The sequence below is a fragment of the Triplophysa dalaica genome, chromosome 2 (genome assembly GCF_015846415.1).
Source record: "Triplophysa dalaica isolate WHDGS20190420 chromosome 2, ASM1584641v1, whole genome shotgun sequence".
NCBI classification, from domain to species: Eukaryota; Metazoa; Chordata; class Actinopteri; order Cypriniformes; family Nemacheilidae; genus Triplophysa; species Triplophysa dalaica.
The window spans coordinates 21,870,252-21,891,377 of record NC_079543.1 but is presented as its reverse complement, the minus strand read 5'-3'; the positions used below and the strand labels follow the sequence as shown (position 1 = coordinate 21,891,377).

The 21,126-nt window shown below is 37.8% G+C and overlaps 1 protein-coding gene across 1 annotated transcript in view; it reads left to right on the top strand.

The window, feature by feature from the left end:
- Positions 1–273: 273 nt before the first annotated feature.
- The window catches only part of LOC130408909 (tumor suppressor candidate 3), a 67,776-nt gene continuing 46,923 nt past the window's right edge, over positions 274–21,126 (top strand). The window contains exon 1 of the mRNA XM_056732417.1: positions 274–393. Within this exon, the coding sequence (XP_056588395.1) occupies positions 289–393 (105 nt within the window). The 5' untranslated portion in view covers positions 274–288. The remainder of the gene's footprint in view (positions 394–21,126) is intronic.

Sequence of the window (21,126 nt, the reverse complement as noted above, 5' to 3'; positions counted from 1 at the left end):
AGGTACAGCAGTCCTACAGACAGTAGGCTATATAAGAGCACCTTGCCCTCTGATTGCCAATTCTTTAACAAAATCGTGTAATTCTATAATGTTTTAAAAAGTCTTTAATAATGAATTTCGTTGTTTTTTTCAAATACGTGGCCAATATTTCCTAAATATTTCAGGTATTTAACCCCCAAACAATAAAAACTACAAATCCCATAACGCAAGTGTGTGAATTCTGATTGGAGGCGAGAGTAACCAATCAAATTCCGCGGCCGCACTGATGCGATAAGAGCATCTTTCAACATGGCGGTGGTGGTTATGGGATTCCCATTCAACCTATCGTTTGCATCCATATTGTTAATTCTGCTTCTATGTCTCCAGTCAGGAGGAGGTCAAAAGAAAAAGGAGGTACTGATGCATTCATAAATATAAATTTCACAGCAGACTGCGATGTTTATTGAGAGAAAATATATCGTAAATGCCGCGTATAGCTCTGTTGTCTATTACTTATTACTAGGTCGGCGCTATTAAATTGTATTGACAGGAATATGACCCTAACACGCTTTTTTAAACACCCACGAGGCACACAGAAATATTCGATAAGAGAACAATAGCTTGTATTAGTGCTTGTCAGGTGTCGTCCTCGGTTTTGTCCGTGCTCGGGAACGCAGAACAGTGCGCGTGCCCGTGTCCGTGTGACGCCGCGCGCATGCCCGTATATATGACACAATGATGTGCAAATGCGATGTTGAATATAAAAAGTGTGTTGGATGATGGATAGTTTAATTTTTTATGTTTATTTAGTATGCGCTTTTTTTAACTTGAATGAGTTAATAATTCAATATTTTTACGAATTTATGTTTTCATTGGAAATGTATGTGTCAATCACGTGATCATGAAAAAAAAATAATTATAAAAGTATTGCTACGGTTTTCAGATAAATATCTCAATACACTTACCGTGTATATCTTATATTTGTTGTGTCATATAGTTGTTCTGGAGTTAGACTGGACATTAAACCTTTTGCATTTTCGCATTGTTGAGTTTTGATACTCAGTTCCTTGCTTGCTTATTATTGCAGTGTTTATATATTTTATATGAGGTGCACTCTAAGATGATCTTTCTTTTTTCTGCAAATATTATATGCAAATATGATTTGTATTTAACCCATTCCTCTCTCTGCAGCAGACTAGCAGGACAATTATTATATTGGGCACAAATCAGGCAAAGTGGTGAAGCAGCAACTTTCTGCTTTTCCCCCTTACCTTTTTTATTAATTTCTTCATATTTCCTCTTCCTCTCATGTCTTGTTCACCCTCTCTTTCCTGCCTCCTGGCCTGATGCTCTGCGGGTGCTGAGAAGGGCAGTATTGAGTCATTGTCTTTAAACCTTAATATATCTGTTAAGGTTTGTGCTGCCCTCTGTGAATGCTGGAGGAGGAGAGTGGGCAGGGGTTGAGGCATATTTTTTCTCTTCCTAGATGCTCGTTCATCATCACAGCCAAATTTTTTGCCTCTCGTTTCTTGGCTTGACTAATGGGAAAAGGTGGAAAAAGATGGAGTAAGCAGTTTTCGCCTGCTGAAGTTGCATAGTTTTTGTTTGCCTTTGTTTTCCGTAGCTGGCAGGTGGATGCTTCTACAAAGGGTTTAAAGATCCTTTACTAGTTTAGTTTCTGAATCTCTTTGTTTTTGGCATTTTGAAGGTTCAAATTTTGAAAGCGATTGAGCCAGCCAGGTCATTTAACCATGGACCACTTCGCAAGATGTAAACACTCGCCCAGAACCACTTCCTGTTTCATTTTTATTTATTTTATTTAATGTTAAGTATAAATGATCTTTTTGTTGTACTTTAGTGGTTGTGTAATGTTAAAAAAACAAAATATGGACCTGCGTTGAACCAGCATTGTTAATGTTTACATCGTCCAAAGTGGTCTTTAATCTTAGTTTTGTTGTTTTTCACCAATTTTTTTTTTAATTCTGTCATTGTTTACTCGCCATCAAATTGTTTCAAATCTATATAAATTACTTTGTTCTGCTGAACACAGAGAAACATATTTGGAAAATTTTAGCAATTTCCAGTTCTGGGACATTATTGACGACCATAGTAAGAAAAACATTATGGTCAAATGTGCCTCAGAAAAGTTTGATTTCCTCAATTCTTCAGCATTTCTAATTTTGTGTTCAACAGAACAAATACATGTATACAGGGTTGGAACAACTAAGGGTGAGTAAATGTTGACAGAATATAATTTGTTTGGTTTGAAATATAAATAAATATTGCACTAAATTCAGCAATACTTCTCGTTAGACATTTTATGTTCAGTATATTCAATATCCCTATTTTATTCACCATTGGGATGCCCTTGTCTTGATACCTGTTTCTCTTTAAAAACCCACATCAATTGACCAGTAGTTTTATGTAATCTTTTGTTTCTTTTCATTTATAAAGCATGTTGACATTTCAAACTTCAAGAATTGTTCATTTTCAACTAAGTTTTCTTTTCCATAACAACTGCTGGTTTTATTTATTTATTACAAGCTAAAATCAATATAACCTTTCATATTATTAGTCCAACACTTGTTTGGTATTGCATGCTTTAGCAGTTGCTCTTAAATCAAAACCCTGTAGGCTAAGATGAATCACTAGCAAAGAATGAGTCAATTCAGTATTTGTCCAAGTTATTTTTGTCTGGATGACATGCTCTGTTCAGTGTTAGAAGGCATTGGGCTTGGATTTGCATATTTGCAAAGCATCTACTGTGAAAAGAGGGCAGCTTTCCTCGAACCCTTTAGAAGCTTATTAATCTGATGTCTGCCATTTAGTTTTTAAATCCCCAAATACTTTGTCATCGTGTTTAACAATGCTAAATAAGCCATTTAGTTTGGCACTTGTTCTGTATCTATACCAACGGTATTTATTTATCTATCAGTCTGTTTCTCAGTTATTATTCATATTTACCCTCAAATAGTGCATCTCAATTTTTGTTTCATTTCACTACATTGTTAGACCTCTACTGCGTTCACTCCTCACAGATCTAGCAGAAACATGTCTACCATAGTTCCAATGCAAATACAGTCTTGTATGATCAGGGGCCCGACATGGCCCCATCCAGACTCCGGCAGCTGGAGTCAGATCCCGTCTCCCTTCCGCACTCAAACTGCGGCTTGACTCATTACAGCTCAGGCTGCCACTGGGGCGGGAGGCTTGAAAGACAGCAAGTCAAGTTTATGTTCTGAAACAACTGAAATGTTTGAAGTCTTGAAGCCTCTCTCACGCTGGGGTGAGCGGTGCGAATAGGGCCACCCTGCTGAGTGTTTGATGAAGGCAGTTTAATTCTAAAAGCTCAGAGACATAATGATGCATACATGTAGTCATCCATGGAGAGGAAAATAGCGTCATGCTGCTCTGCCTCTCTCAAACTACCTTTTTTATTTCGCTTCTTTTTCGCTAACTTGTTTCATGCTAACGTGATGGACTGTAATCCTGATGCATTGATTGCACAGATTGGGAATGTGGTTGCAGTGTGCAGGCCTGCATGTATACATTTCCATAATGAGACGACATTCTGCAAGACTCTTAATTGTTAATACAACACGGCTCAATGCAAATTAATCTGCCAGTCTTCTATAAAAAGAGATGGTGGTCTCTAGTGCATTAGGAGGTAGTTTTTCCTTTTTGCCCCCTTTCCTGACCGGGATCAAGGGAGACTGTCGGAAATGACGGGCAGGTGTGGCGAGGCGTGTTGTTACATGGTCAAGACTCAAATTGCATTGACTTGAATGTGCATCATGGTGCCACAAGTGGTTGGAAATTTCACACTTCAAATTTAACTTTTGAACACAGAAGTACAGAGTAGCATTGAATTTGCCATCCAGACGTTTTTGCCATATCTCCCGTGAACAGAAAGAGTAAAGCACACGCATGCATCACACGCACACTGCTGTAACCCCCGTGTCTATCTAGAGAGACAGTGAATCGTATTTAAGGCCTGTTTGTCATATGATTTGTATTGTGCTTGAGAAGCATTACCAAAATGATTCTCCATGCCATCCACACAGACGAGCCTCTCGAGCTGGCGGGAGGCTGTGATATCATCAACATTAGACCCAAAGCCATCGCACATGTATTGCTTATGGAGAATCATTTGGAATATTAAGCGAGACTTACGACTGCCCCGGCCCCACAAATCACAGCAAGGGCACGATTGCTTGGTCCGTTCTTTCACTTTGCGATTTAAAATGGAAAATTATGCTTTAAAAGGTAAATAAACAAAAAAGCAATGAATATTTAGCATGCCCTGGACCTTCTCTGGTCTCCAATGATGTCAGATACGGACATGCCGGTGTAGTTGTATTTCCCTTGAACGTTTTATTCAATATTCAAGAGATTCTTTGGATGTATTTGTAACAAGTGCATTGATATTTGTGGCGTTTTATGATGAGACGACATAGAAAAAATAAGTAATATGTAAGTGTTAAAATATTTAGATCATTGTTTCTCTTACCATTTACGTTAGGGGGGGCGCCCCACCCCTCTAACAGCAACCCCCGCCCCCCTTGAAGGTCAAGTTAATTTCATTATTTAGAATAAATTCATTTCAGTTGTTACATTTTCTTGTCAGTAGTTTTTTTTTATATATTAAAATAGACCACTAGGACTTTGCTTTAGCACCAGAGCCTACAACACATTTTCTCAGTTAACATGACTTTTATGTTTCATACATACTGTGGCTATCAGAATATAAAATAAATGGCCTGATAATACGTCAGATGTTAACTTTTTATAAACATATTCAACTGGGCTCAACTGATCACTTATCGCCGCAAAGAAAATAATAAAACAGCACTCCTATAACGAATTTCACACTTTCTTTAAAATGAATAGCCTTTTTTACAGTAAATCATATGAATAAAGCTTCTAATTAAAATGTGTGACATTTGATTTTATTTATGTATTTGAATGTTTCATTAGCCGCGGACCTGTTGATTGAATGATAATAGCTTGTGTGGCAGAGCTGTCCGCGTGATGGATGCTTTGTGTTCCCGAAGACGTCGCCCTGCCTCCTTTCTGACATTTGGAGTCAGAAATTGGGCATAATCAGAGGGCAGTTATTTTTTAAGTCATGGGAAGGAGAGGGGACGTTAGATTGACCACAGGGAAGTCGTACATGCTGTGTTTAACATCAGAGTAAGGGAAAGATCAAGGTTCGGAAAATGTCTGTAAAGTAATGATTCCTTAAAAACAGTTCTTGCTGGATGATCTGTTTACTGTCTCTGTATTGACACTTCATGAATATGTACTGAATGAAGAGCTCTATACAAGAAGTATGCCTGACATCGTGTGTCAATGCATCTGGTGGTTTAATCTAGTTGTACGGCAGCATATGGAAAACTGTGAAGACCACAGTTCACATGTGAACTAGCAATTAATGTGTATAGCTGTTTTTTTCCAATTAATTTTTATAATTTATGAGCCCTATCAAACTCTCACTTCAATCCCATATGACCCAGCTTTGTTGATGCGTATAGCACAGAAATAAATATTCAGATTGGTTATAATGCTTTTATGTGACTAACTGTAAGTACTGTAGATGTGTATAGAAATCAGAATATGCATAAACAACTGTAAATAATCCCTTATTGTCTGAATTTGGTCATGTGAAGCCTTCTCTCAGGGTCACACAGGAGCTGTTTTTACCCTGATGTTACTCTGAGCATCGATCTATGCGGATCTGACCCGATGCCTCCCTAATAGTCACATCTAGAGTCCAACAGAGCTTGACAACCATACGGCTCTGCTTTTGTACTAAAGAAGAAAAACACCACCTGTGAATTTTGATAAACATCATCTTGTCTTTCTTTGGAACACGGTACGAGGAAACAACTTTCAAATCGTATTTATTTTCCTTTTCCCATTTCATCAGTCCCGCTTACTGCCCGCCAGTCCACCCCACGGCTTGTGACATCTTCGATTGTCCGTTATCTGTGCTGTCATAGCGGGCATCGTCACAGTGTGGCGGCGGATGATCCGGCGAAGATGCGGTAGGCGGGAGTACAGCGTGGTCGAGTCTGCCTGTCGAACCGGATAACGCACGCAGCCTTATCAGCGCTGTTCCAGCCATCCGCACCAAAGCCTTAAACATGAATTAAAAAGTGTATTAGAAAGAGTTGTTCATTAGCAAGAACGGTGACGGGGAGGAGGGTTCTCTAAAGCAGTTTGCCTGTTTAGTGCTACTGTAGAAACAACATGACGAATTTCATGAAAGGGGACCCGCGGTGTAAGTAGATAGAAATAGCTCATTCTAAGATATTAACAACATAACGCTTCAGTATGTAAGGTCTTTAAACACCTCTGAAGACATAGTTATGTATATTATATTGCATTTCTGTCAATAAGATACACATTGCACCTTAGAAAAAAAGTTTCTCATAAAATGTCAGTTGAAGAGTTTGTCATTTGAACTAAATCCGAGTTAAAATGACTGCGTTAAGTGACCTGGAATATTTTTTTCAAACAGAGATGGTTACATAGAGGAAAACGTTACGAATTGCAGCTTTAAGGTGTCCAAAATCTCAATTTTTTTAATCTGTTTAGTTTTTTTCCATAGACGAGTATGCAAGATGTTTTAACACTGATACAGAACAGCTTCCAGTTTAGATATTTGTAAATCTTACATATATAATTAAATTTGAGATGAAGATTCTTTTAACATTTTCATTCAGTTCTAAATGTTTTGTTGGTTGTACTGTAGTTTGTTCAAAAATACAACCAATACGTCTTCCGAAGTGATCTATAGTATTATTTTTAGCAAATAAACCCAAAACCAGAATGTAATATAACTGGTCACTTTACTTGTCCATCAGATATCTCTTTCTGTCTAAGTGGGCTGGACTCTCTACTCTATTTGACGTTGCCGTATTTTTCTTTTTCTCTGGATTGTTCATGAAATGTCTTTTTCATTAAGTTGAGGTGATTGAGGCACTCCCTGTCTATGAAAAAAAGAGCAAATTCCATCTAGGGATTTAATATCACTTCGTTCACGGCCATCGCAAGTCATTTCTCAGTCACCGTTTAATTGACAGGAAAATTAGATCCAAGTCCCTCTTTCTCTTTCTTAAAATGGCAGTATAGTGAAAGAACAGCGTTTAAGAAGGACAATAAAAGGCAAAATGCTAAATTGAGCTTCTTTGTCTTTTAATACACTCAGCCCTGACCCAAATCCAAGAGTAAATTATACTCCATAATTAATAACCATAATCCCAAACCATAAGGAAATCTTTCAGTCTTTTGTTGTCTGCGAGGACAGACTGTTATGCCAATTTTCAACGTTTCATTGCTGTTTTTACAAAAGATAAAGGCTGCATTTACACAATCAATGTTTATAAACAGATTTGACTCCCAAATCGTCCGTACTGACCTAACAAGAGCACTTGTAGTTGATATGTGTGGGACGCAATCCAGCTTCCCACATACGTTCGTGAGCTCTCGGGATGCTCACATGAGATGCTGAGCGAAAATGTCTTATATGCACTTGTTAGTGTTAGATGCACATGAAGTGGGTGCAGTTGCAGGTCTTTGATGATTGGTTTGTTTTGAATTGGCTGACTAGCTGCTGTCTGACATTTCACTCCCATCAAATAGACTTGCGTGGAGTTGCCGTGTCAGCAAAACCCACCTTTCTCCGCACCACTTCGTGTTCCCTGCCAGCTTTCCGTTTATTGAACTAAAGCACCGTTTGATTTTGTTATAAACAGAGCATAATAAAAGCTTAAAACCTTTTATGACGTTGACTGCATATTTCAGGAAAAATGTTGGCGCTTTTGTGGTATGGAACAGATGTGTTGTGGTTACAGCTCAGTGCTGGATAACAGAAGATTGCAGGTTTAAATCTCGCGAATTCTGAGAGCAAATTTTATGTTTTTGAATCTGAACTACTTGGAAGCTAAAAGGTTTATAATGCACACTCCTGTCTTTCCCGGGCAAAGGACAAGTTTTAAGATTTCTAATCACTTTTGAGATCTGCTTGTGCGTATGAATCACTGAGAGCATGTGTGCAGACACTGTGTCAAGGCCGATACTGGTTTGTATCCTCATATCTGAAGGGGAACATAAAAACCGGTGACACGTTTTGGTTAAAGTTCACTTTGTCAATTTAAAGTCACTTTGACGTCTTCATCTCTTAACAGATAGGGGGAATTCATCAAGGTAATTGGAGCGGAAAGATTCCCTTCTTGTGCTTGCCCAACAGAGCAAAGTGATGTGCTTTTATCTGACACCCCCATAATTAAAGATAAGAACCTAAATATTAAAAGCACGCCAAGACGCCAGTCACATCCAAACTTGACTCCACAGCTTCTGCAAACTGTAGAGAAATGAACAACTGCTTTGAATTGATAACCATCTGTTGATTATTTCCCTCAAATATTCACATGTGTGAACGCAAGTGTGAACGCAAACGCATCCCTGACAATCTGAAAATGATTCCGGAAAGGGGACCTAGTAACATTAACGGATCAGTCTCGGAAAGCCCCTGTGTGAACGAAAGGCAGGAGCAATGGGGTAAGGGGTGTGCCGTAGTGCTGATACACGCATCATTACAATGACGTAGCTATCATGCGACTGTTTGAGCGGGGGGTTTAAAAACCAGAAAGCACTTCGATATATAAAGTTTGCATATCAACATCTAACCTCCGATCAGCTGCCATGTTGTTCTACACAATGAAAACACTTCCGCTGTTGAAGGGCGTCACTACCACTTTCGTTTCTGACGCGCAAATTATACGTCATGTCAAGATCGTGTCTTTACGGGATCTTTACGTGATCTTTACGGGATGTGTGTGAACGCATGCACAGATTCCAGAAAATCACGGGCAGTGTGAATGATCAAAACAAGTTACGGAACTCGGTTTCCGTGTATTTTCCAGGATCTCTGTGTGAAATGGGCTATACTGTATGGACCAAATGTTCTGCTTTGATCAACAAACTAGTGTTGTCTGGCAAGAGGTGGAATGTTCTGCACAAATGTTTCCTCCTCCGAACAACATTGCTGTGATTGCATGTGGGATTTCAGGTTAAAAATTATATTTATTTGGAAACTCTATTTCAGGGCGCTAGACTAACATTTGATGGAGGTGGTACTGGTGTTACCAATTTATTCAGTTGGTTGCACCAGCCCTTAATTTGGTAGCATCAGAGTCACGGGGTGAGGTAGGAAAAAAGAATCACTAAAACTTAATTCAAATGTGTTTAATACATGAATAAACAAATTAGAAATGAATTCAAATCATTGATTTACTTATTTGTATTATACTATATGTTAATTCTCATTACCCACTTGTGAACAACTCGTATAAGAGAACACAATTCCTTTAATACAAGCGAGTGTTTTTGGGCCCGTCCTTTGTTGTTTGATGAACACTATAAACAGATATCTTTATTATGCTCCTGCCTCCTTAAGAGCTAGTGCACTATACTGAAACACACATGCATTTTGTTACCCAACTGTTTGTTCACACAACGGACTACCCTAACAAGGATTCTTGAAAATATTATATAAGAATTTTTACATAATTTTGTGTTTATATGTCCGTTTTAGAGTAAGAAGGCATGAAAGAGAACTCAGTGTAGCATTTTGTGCTTTGACTGCCTGGGCGTGCGCATATCTCAAACAACCCGCAAGACCTGAAGGCTTTTAGTGATTTTTCTTCACGTAAGCTGCATTGATAAAAGTTTAGCATGCTCTCCTACTTGTAAATCGCTCTGGATTAAAGTGTCTGACAAATGAATAAATCTAAATGTAATTTAACGTGATGTATATCACTTTGCAGTGTTGTTAGAGAGCTTTATAGAATAGTATAGTGCTTAAAGTTTAAACGTGTTTCCTGCATTAGCTTCACATGCATACAATACATGCAAAACATTACGTTATCTTTGCTTGTTTGTACCTTAGCCAGGAAAAAACTCTTGTATTCTGCAGGCGGCTTCACTCATTTGCTCTGCCGCCCCTTCAGCTTCACGATAGCATGCACCTCTTGGGCTACGTCTTTGGGGGCGGGGTACTGAAAGATAAGTGAATGGTTGAAGGAGGGTAAACGAAAATGAGGGACTTAGTGCACAATATAACATTTTTGCACAATAAATGTATTAAATGCAAAAAATATTTATTGATCAGTTTGGCAGTCGCACCAGTGCGACCATTAAGAAAAACTTGTCTCACTGGCAGTTGAAAGAAAATGCTACATTCTGGTCGCAGTCTAGAGCCCTGTATTTGAATTATTTTATTTTAATTGATCAATATTGGTAGTAAGGTATTTTAATTGTAGACTAGAATAGTTTTTTTGTGATAGCAAAGTTTAAAGGCCTGATAAGATGTCTCTCTTAAAGCTGCAATCTGTAAGTTTTTTTGGTCATTGAGCAAGTCCTTAAAAAAAAGCAGACTACAAATCTGTCTCCCTATCTTTCCCTCATTCACAATGGTAAGCTTATAATAATGTTTTAGAATTTGAGCTTTTTGCATTCGATGTGGTGGACAATGTCAGTTTAAGGTGATTTGACTTTGTCCACATAAACAGAAGTATATAAAAGAATCTGTAATTTGTTGTCGCAAATGGATGGTAGTGTTTCTGCTACATTCATTTCGCTGTGGCGGGCAACCACGCCAAAAATCCTCCTGCCATGACTACAGTGACGTACTGTTTCCCAATTATTCATAATTTGTCCAGCCATTGTTGCTAAATTTTCAACTTTTTCACTAGATTACCCGCGGGACCCGCGCATCACTACTGTGTTGCGATTAAAACTTTTAATCTAATTAATTACATGATGTTGCGATTAATTGACCTAATTAATTGCAACTGAATTGCACATCATATTTGGGTGCAAAATATAATTTAAATCGTTTAGATGTTCTGAAGCTAAAACTGCCACAATTTTGTTTTCTTCAGAAGCTGAATTATTATAATTAAAGACCATAACAGTTTGGTTAAAAGTCTTCCTTTTCCCCTCAAAAAATTGTAATTCAAGCTAGAAACGACATAATGGTAAGCAAATGTAAATAAGATTAATTTTTTGGTGGGGGGACTATCACCAATTTATTAGTATTATTATTAATTAACTTTTTTTATTAAAATGCTGTTAAAAGTCTTTGAAGAATTAAAAACTTCCAGAAGGTGGCGGTTAATGTCATTCATTCATTAGTTTCATTGGATTAGTTCAAGAATGCAGTAAATTACTCTTTATGAATTCCATATCCACTCCACTGATTAATTGATTCACCCAATTGATTCGCTCAAAAAACGCTGTTTGTTCCTCGGAGACGCGCAACACTTCTCACGAGTTTTTTATATATTTTTGTTACATTTTTTGGAAAAGAGACGATGTTGTCTATAAAATATATCTTGAATTTAATTTCGGATTTAATTAACTGTTGTATTAAATCAAAATGACATGTACACGTAGTTTTTTTGGGCAAAATAGCACTGCTATGATATTGCGTGATTGCAAAATTAAATAAATATGAGACAAAAAATCAATCAGGGTAATTTTAGTAAAGATATCTTTAATTTTAGGTTCTTTCTGACCGTATTCTGTATGTTTTATCAGGCAGTAAGTTGTTGCCAGTGGCATATTTGTCACCAGTCAACTGTATGAAATGTAAGATGAGCTACTTATGTCTGGGCAGGGCAGGGCGGGTGCGTTAAATGTGTTAAATTTCCATAACGCCCAGATTAAAATTAATGTGATCAAAAAATTATGTACAGTAAATTTGATGTTAATCGTGAGACTTATCATTCATGTATTAAAAAACTGGTTGTCTGTGAGCTGAATTTCACAGCAGACATGCTGACATTGAGATCTTTGTTGTAGCAGAACTGTTGTGCTTTTACTGGATCATGTCAGAGTTTATGCTTACAATGTGAGGATCAAATTGAACCGAGCTTTGCCGATCCTAGATAAGCTTCTCCCTCCATGAATGGTAAGATCAGGGCGCACAGGAGGACTATTATATCATCCACAATGTCTGGGCCTGCCAAAGGGCCGGAGCACAATGAGATTGATGCCGATATGAAAAAAGCAACACGTCTAGTTTTTCTCCAAGCTTTACAACCAGACTTTGAAAAGATGGAAGAGGTTCAAAACCAGTTTGGATTATGTGCAAAATCCGGGCGGAATTACCCAAAATCTATTACACGGAAAGTGTCATTTTTTTCACGGTAACAATATATTTCACACTAACAAATAACAATCTCCCATTATAATTTGATTCCATAAGTCTCTGGTGACTCCACACAAGTCTCCTTCAACGGGGGTTCACGTCAAAGGGCTCACAACGTGAGCATCATCGCACATTTCGAAGCAAGTATACCCTCGGCTCGCCTAAAGTTGATCTTTATTAAACTTTTATCAGCTTTACAAAATAATCTGACTTCTGAAATACGTGAGAATGAGCTTTTTAAAATATGAATGCGCAGACACCTGCACCCCTGCACGAGCACTGCGGGTGAGTGAGAACGCGCCAGACTGGAGCAAATCATGAAACTAAAGACTGAAAGAATGTCAAAAGAGTATTTGATTTGTTACTTTGTTATGGGTGTATTAATTCACATGTTTTTTTTCATCATATCTCCCAACTTGCAGAGCACAGAGTTAACCACGCCTACTTATGTACATTCCACGCTAACGGTATATTCTGTCATTCTGACCAGCCTAAATACTGTAGATTGTAGAGTTTTAAAGATATGGACAACAAAGACAGCAAGATCGATCTTGTGGGATTTTACATGACTTCAGATAAAGCTCCAATCCCATTGCAGCTGGTCACAAATGTTCATACTATGAATTTAAGTTTATGTGGTGTTGACATTGGTTGTTTACTTAGCTGATGAATTGGCGTTAGGCTAGTTAATTTCATGGCTGGAGTGCTTTATGTCCTGTAGAAACCAGACCTTATACGTATCGATAAAGTCTGATCCACTCGAGTCTATTCAGGAAAAGGTCAGGCAACAGGACGAGATGTCTGACCGGCATAAAAAGGAACCAAACAGAAAATAATCCCATTTTATAAACTATGGAGCAGTCTTAGCAAACAAAGATATTGTACAGTAAACTTTGTTGTCTAAGAAGAGTGATCCATCTGTTATGCTGATGTAATTTGCGGACCAAAGAAAAGTAATTTGTCTCCTAAATGTTTCATTTTCAGAGCCATTGGCTCTCTGGGAATTAATTTAGTCTGGAGTTTTGTTTTAGTAAAATTAAGCAGTTATCTGTTTACATAATACGAACAAAATGTACTGTCAAGACAGAGAACCTTATTACATTAGATATGACAAATCAACAGCAGTAGATTCGTTCAAGTACAGAGTCTGTTAATAGACCAATCTAGAATAAGACATCCATTGATTCCTAACACGCTGCTTGTTATTTATTTATATTTTTATTTAACAAGAGCAGCTGGAGTTGCCATATCAATTACAGCGCATGCCATTAATCAGAAAAGCACCATTGCCGCTACATGTTAGTGATTATACAAGTTTCTCTCGCACGATGAAGTTTTCAAAGTTCAGCGCTAGATTCTCATTTACTCCCCAGCAGGTGGATGAAAAGACTCATTTTTTCATTTCTAAGTTTGGAGGTTTGTTAATGTCTGCTTAATAGATAGAGTTCCAGGAGAGGTTTGACGGTCAGTGATGTGGAGCTAGATTTTGTATGAAGGCACAATGTTCTTTTTTTCCATTCTCCGGCGGTATGAGGGATGAAATGGGGGTTGAGTTGTTTTCTTTCATCTTTTGACCTTACCACTAGTCTTTTGGAAAAACTGTGAGTGTGCGTACGTATTTGTCTGCTTGTAATCGCACAGTTTTGATCTTGTTCGATTATAGTGATAGAATCTCTCTCCTCTTTTCTCATTTCTCATTGCATTCTTTTCATCCTCTGTGTGTGTGTGTGTGCACGTGAACTCATTTCATGCCAATGTGAAAATGCCCTCATTCACTGTGGAATTCTAAAGCCATGATCAAGCCGCTTTCATTCCCGATGCTCGTGTTGCGGAAACAAAAGAGAAATAAAATAGCCTCCGGTTCTCCAGCGGCACTCTTTTATCACCACCGGTCCTCAGCGGCCCCCGTTTACTAAATTTAGATGCTTCGGTCTTGTGATCAACGTCCACCCCCCAAATTCGGGCACTATCGAGCGAACATCTGCAAAACCGCTCTCTTATCAGCCTCCCAAAAGCAACTTCTTTGAAAACTCCGCTGGCGCTTCCATAAGAGTCCCTCATTGATATTCAAAGTGGATTTCATCCCACTGTCCCGGCAAACTCTCACACCAGGTTCGTTCTGCATCTTCTGCATATTCATGAGCCCGCGTTCCGATACAACTGCCCCAAATCGTATTTCGAGTCATGTCTCGCCGTGCCACACCGATGATTATGGATTGGATATCTGCGTGGCTTTGGGGAATGAAGGATGCAGCAATAAAGCGCGTGTGCACGGAGGGTTAAAAAAGCAGACGGTAAGTGTTGTGAATAGAGAGAGAGATTAATGAGACAGATTCGGTCTCGTTCGATGACAGCAGGGATACAGATGTCCCAGCGCAGTATGTGGCCTCTGAACAAAACTACTGGAGCTGCAGAGAGAGATCGAAGAAGAGAGGAAAGATGAACTGTTTTGGAGAAAGAGAGAGAGAGAGAGAGAGGAAGAGAGGCAGGCAGATAAAGGCAATGGTTACATTTGAAGGAATTTTTGATTAATGCAGGAGGATGAATGTGTGGATGAAAAATGTCAAGGAAATGACAGGTCATATTTCACACATAAATCATAAAATAAAAAAACGGCTGTATTTGCATAAATATAATGAAACTTGATTTGGAACCATTAAGATTTTTTAACTGGGACTTTTTCATGATAATTAAACACTTTTATCCACCCATTTTCTTCAGCCTACAGTAATTAAATATTAAATTATTTAACACAAATAAAATAATGTAACAACAAAATTGTATTACAAATTTGTTTTTATTTTCATCACAATTAAAAACTTTTTTGCCAATCTATACGGTTTTCAGCGATCTACTGTATAAAGCCATACTATTTCAAGTAGTGCTGTCAATCGATTAAAAAAAATAGATTAATCTCGAATAATCGCAAATAACATGTATATGAAACGCGGCCCCTTTAAGAGCTGTCTCTTTACGCAGATGATGCCACTCCCATTTGCACAACTCTTTGCATTCATTTAAGATTTTATTTAACACGTTGAAGTCTGTACTTACGAAAATGCTAAATTTGTATTTATTCAAGCATGAAAAAGAACTTATTACTGGTGTGTTGTCTGGCAGATTCTGATAGATTCACTGACACAGCCTTTGGCAGTGACTGAATACACCAGATACTATACTGGACCTCGCTTAGTGTTTTGCCGCGTCCCACAGCTAGAAGCGGTCTATCTTCACTGAACAAAGCAACTGTTTGAAAACATGCTTAAGTGGTTTAAAAGCCTGTACACGAAAACATGATATAATCTAACCTAGACCAAGGATGAACCAACAATCAGATGCTGCGTAAATTGCATAAAATATTTTTAATGCATTAATCTAAAAAAAAAAATCGCATGCTTTAATGCATTAACAGCCCTAATTTCAAGGATAACAAAAATAAAATAATAATGATATATATTTTGTAAGTTACAGGATTTTCACAGATTTTTCTTTGTATTGCTGCATTTGATGACAGTCTTTTTTCATTTACAAATGTTTATAGTGTGCTTAGTTGTCATAGAAAAATATAAAGAATAAGCTTTTTTGAGAAGATCTATTTCCTTATATAAACATTATTTGGAGAAAAAATTGACCTATAGACAACTTTAGATGACATAAGTAATGCTGGGTCAATGCTTGATCAAGAAGAAGTTCCTGTTTCTGTTTTTAACACAAAATAAAACCAACAGAATATAACTGATTTAAAATAGAAAACAGTTATCTTTAAATTCAATTATAAATGTAAGATTTAAAATAATAATAATGCTGAAACTGGAAGTGCTTGGACTAGTCTTCACATCTTGCAAAGTGGTCTATTAGGTTTTCCTTAGCGTTTCTTATTCTATTGATGCCAAATTTCTTATTTCATTCTGAATTTTCATTCCTTTTTATCCACCGCCATTGATGTAAATAACCTGTGATTGACCCTGACATTCACCAACACAAACTTTCTCCAGCAAACACTCTCTTGTTCCTCGACGGTTGTGAACATGATTGCCCTTTTACCTGCTGAAGAGGATCATGGGTAATGACTTATATCAGAAGCAGGTATTGGCAGTGACAGTTAAAGATTATTTCGCTCAGCGTCTCAGTCCGCAACCCAGCATTGTCTAGCTCTTATCTCGGTCCACCAGTCCGTCTTTGACAGCGCTTATAGAAGAAGTCACAGTGGCGACAATTAGGCTCGCTGTAATCCCTTACAGCTTCTGGTCCTGTGGCAACAACACCTGTCAGGACACAAGGCCTTCGGTGTGGTCCGAGTGGCTTTTTTCTATATGTCTTGTGTCAGAACACAGTGGGATGCTGGAAACTTTCTTTACAGGTTTCCTTATAGAAATTAGGAAAGCTCAGATTGATGTTCTTTGATACTGAGCTTTATGGAATTTGTCTCTCAGATTTCTTTGTATTCTTAAAATACTTATTGGTGGCTTATGTGGGTGTAAATGCTTCACGGACACAAAAGCCACCACACTTATGTGAGAAAGTGAGAGGGAGAAATGGCTTACATGTAACTTAAAAGGATTTAATGCGCTCAAACAGCAATAAATTGTGATTATGGAACCTTGTTTGTGAAGGGTTTGATAATGATAAGGATTCAGGACAATCTTGTTCATTTATATTCTGCTTGTTGATCCCTCACATCATGGTGACAAGGTAAGCTTAAATTGCTGGTTAGTCACTTGAACTTTAATTCTATTATACGGACTTAGAAAAAGTCCATCTACACTGTAGAAAACAACTTATAGGATTCACTTCATTTTATGTTTATTTGCGGAAGTTTTGGACATGTAGATTTTAGTTTCCACACTATTTTTTAACTTGAGTTTAAAGTCTGACTTATGGTGGTTGTTTATTGCCACGATTACGCACTACAGGGCTGTGCAATTAATCATAATCTATTTTCTGTTTTAATTTTGGCTAATCGAGGCACAATTTTTGTGCCGCATTTCATTGCAAGGATTGTGTTGTTTTTTTATGATCATTTATTTGAATGTATTTATTACGTTTATTTTTATTTGTTATTAAGTTGAATTGACAAGTTATTTCTTTATTAATATTGTATCTATTTCTACAATTGACCCACTTTCAATCTGCTGTTTCGTGATCAACACGTGTGAACCCACTCCAGTGGAGCGCTTTCTCTCTCTGACCCGTAGTGCTCGTGCAGGGATCATACGTGTGTATACAAAAGCTGATTCTCGCAGATGTCAGATCACTATGCAAAGATCGCAGATCGCTATGTAATGATTCAAACTCTGGATGAAGCTCGTCGCTTGAACGATGTGACGCCCCAGAAGCTCCCGTTTTGGGAGACGCGTGCATGCACAATCACCACCCAGATAGCACAATCCATCTGGCTAACGTGTATTTGACGTCTGCATTTACATCTACAAGACTTAGTTTGCTCATCTATAATACGTCTCGGAGACGTCTGAATGTCTGTAATACATCTCGGAGGCGTCTGAATGTCTGTAATACGTCTGCTAAAGATCTGGAGATCCGCCTCGTAAAAACATCTGCTAAACATCTTAGAAAGAGCAGCTTTACATCCATTCTAAATCATCAACATCTTACAGACATCTTCTAGATGTCTATATGACGACTGACAGCAGACATCTACGAGACGTATTGCAGATGAGCAAACTATGTATTGTAGATGTCTTGCAGATGTAAATGCAGACGTTAAATAGATGTAAGCCAGATGTATGTGTGCTATCAGGGCAGAGACTTGCGGCGCACAGACAAGCGTGAGAATAAACAAAGCAAAAGTGGGCATCAAATAGAGAATGAACAGCGATAAAGACTTGCACACCAGTTTTATACCAGTCATACTGTATATAGTACATGTAGGCCAACTCTCATTGTTTGTGCAAATATTCGTAACTAATGGTACACATTGTCTATCTTCCTACTGTTTACATTTGATATACAAAATAAGATAAATAATATCTGATTATCACAACTTTATCTGATAATTCTTTGTGTGTGTAAACATGCTTGTTAATAAAGCTCCTTCGGATTCTGATTTCCAGTGCCATCTCATAACTTGCCATTTTAAATGAGCATTAAATGAATTGTAATAAATAAACAAATTCTTAAAAAGATGAGGCATAAGATATATAATTATAACGGGAGATTGTTACCGTAAAACTTATCGTTACCGTGAAATAAAATTACTTTATCCGTGAAATAGATTTGTGGTCATTCCGCCCACCACTACAGCTAAGCTGTTTGTTATTAGGTATAACAATATCAGGAGTTTCATTTTATTCATTTTCAGAGTCTTTTTTTGGGGTTGCCAAAGGTACTGGACCAGTCTATTCTTATTGATTTTCATTGTCAGTGTGTCACAAGGCTTTAACAATCTTTTGCAGTTTTTTCTTAGGCCAGTCTTTCAGATTTTTGCCTGTATTTTGGATAATTGCCCTAAAGAACCTCTTTCCTAAGCCTTAGTATATTACCTGCCAAAATAATAAAATACATATTTTTTTTTATTTTAAACAAGCCATCATTCCTATAACAGTGAGGTTCTTTCTCATGAAAGACGGACCACCCAGCAGTACACCACCACAATACATTTCCCCAGGTGCTGCGTTTTTGAGTGGTACATCACACATATCACTTTGGTTTTTGGATAAAAAGTATGTATACACTTCTGGTTTCCACAATTCTCAGGATTGCAGCTATACAGTTTATATGATAATCCGTCTGAAGGGTCTTTCTATAAAATGACATCTGTACTTGACATAATCTGTTTCGCCAAGACACACGAACACGAACAACTGATGGCAGTTGTGCTTTGTCTTTTTCAGCGAGACCCACCGTAGGGATGAGCTTTTGACAGCATCTGTCACATTACCCAAACAAAACACCTACTGAAGAATAGATGAAGGAAGGTTAGAGAGGGAATGATTAAAGTAAAAGCTCTCAGTGGTGAGATTTGTGCTTAAGACACCAGGCACCTTTGGCTATTCCTGTTCAGAAAAAGCGAGGGCATTCGTTTTTTGATTCTTCGGTCTGAAAGAAATGAAAGAAGGTAGGATAAAGGTGAGAACAAAGAATGAAAAGAGGGGGATCACAGGTATCAGACGTGAGGAAACGGGGTGCGTTGTTTGTAGTTTGGGCAGCATCTCTTCTCCGCTCGGCTGATCCTTCACACGTCGTGGTGGGTACAGCACATCATTAATGGCGGTCTGATTGACAACCAGACTGACGGCTGGGATGTTTGGACACTGTGGGTGGAAACTTATTTTTTCTTAAATAAGACTGACATGTTCACCAAAGAGAGAGCAGGTGCATTGTGTATTGAATTCAAATCTATAGATATGGATTTTTTGTTTATGTCATTCCATGGGGGTCGAATACTTGTGCGCTACCAGTTGAGCTCCAGAAGTAACAAAAAAAATGACAGAGGTACAAGAGTGTTGCAAAGTCCTAACATTCCCCAGGTACACCCCCCCAGGTGAACTACAACACTTGCATAACTTCGTAACACATTCCTCGAATAGCAAAGAAGTTGTTAAAGATGTCGAAACGCTCAGAAAGAAGCGTTTCCGCCCGAATCCTTTCCAAACCTAACAAACATCTATCATGTCAGGCCCGGGGATGACCTCGGAACGATGTTTCAATTTGGGCTCTCTGACAGAGCCATCACTTGCCTCCTTTCTGTCAGGCTCTTCCAGTCCACAACAAAAGCAGCTAAATAATTCAGTTTACCCTTGAGTTTACACGCACACTCACAAGCTCTGATCATCCTTTAAACAAACGAGTGCCTCGAGCCGCAGCATCTGATGTGTTGTCAACTTTGGGGTGAAGAGAAAAAGCGGGATGGAAATAAATAAATAAATAAAGGGCAGATTATTGCTGGAGAGGAGAAGTAAGGAGACGAGAGAGAAAGGGCGATTGGGTGGGATTGAAAAACATGGCCATACGAACCCAATTTAATGCTTATAGATAAAAAAGCCCCCGTCTGTCTTCATGATATGCTTTTTTAAGTAAAACGTTTAGCAAATGCTATTTGATGTTGACCTTTTTATATCAGTTTTATTTCGCAAATTCTTTCAAGGTAATTACTCTTCTTCAAGTTAATTAAACATGACAAATTCTTTTTAATGATTTCAAACAAAGTCTCATCCTACTTTATAATAGCACTTTTCATACAGAAATTTGTCACATGATGGAAGTTAAAAGGTTTGCGAATGCCATGTTGACATTTTTATTTTGCAGATTCTTTAAACTTTTGCTTCAAGTTAATTGAACATCACTGATTCTTTTTAAGGAATTCAATCTGTTCTTTAAACTAAGTTTTGGTGGAAGTGCTGTAGTAGAATTCCCAAATATAAACCTGTTCTTCCGGATCTCAGCATGTCACACATGTTCTATTCAGTATCACAGCATGCTTTTTAAAGTTTGAAAGTAGGTTTTGAAAAAAGGGCAACTTCTGTCATTGCATTTAAAAGCAATAGAAGTGACTGAAATAATGAGAAAATGTTAAGGTTATTCCTTGTAATTCTCTTATTTTATAAAGTTATGGAGGAGACACTGAATCTCACTCCTGTTTACTGACCTTGTTCTTACTATAATGATTTAATAAGAAGTAGAGATTGTGATTCAGATGTATGTGACATGCACACAGTCCCGTTCTGACGTTTCTGAATTTACTATTTATATGTGTTAAGGTCAAATGATCATTTTTGTCTCATTCTGTGAACTACTGACAACATTCCTCCCAAATTTTAAAATGAAAGTTTTGTGTCTGCATTTATTGCAGAAAATGAAAACTGGAAAAACAGATCAAAATAACAGAAAAGATACTCAAGAAGAGAAGTGTATATTCACTTGCAAGCAATACAACAGTAATATTTTGTACATGTTTTTAGGAGAAGTTT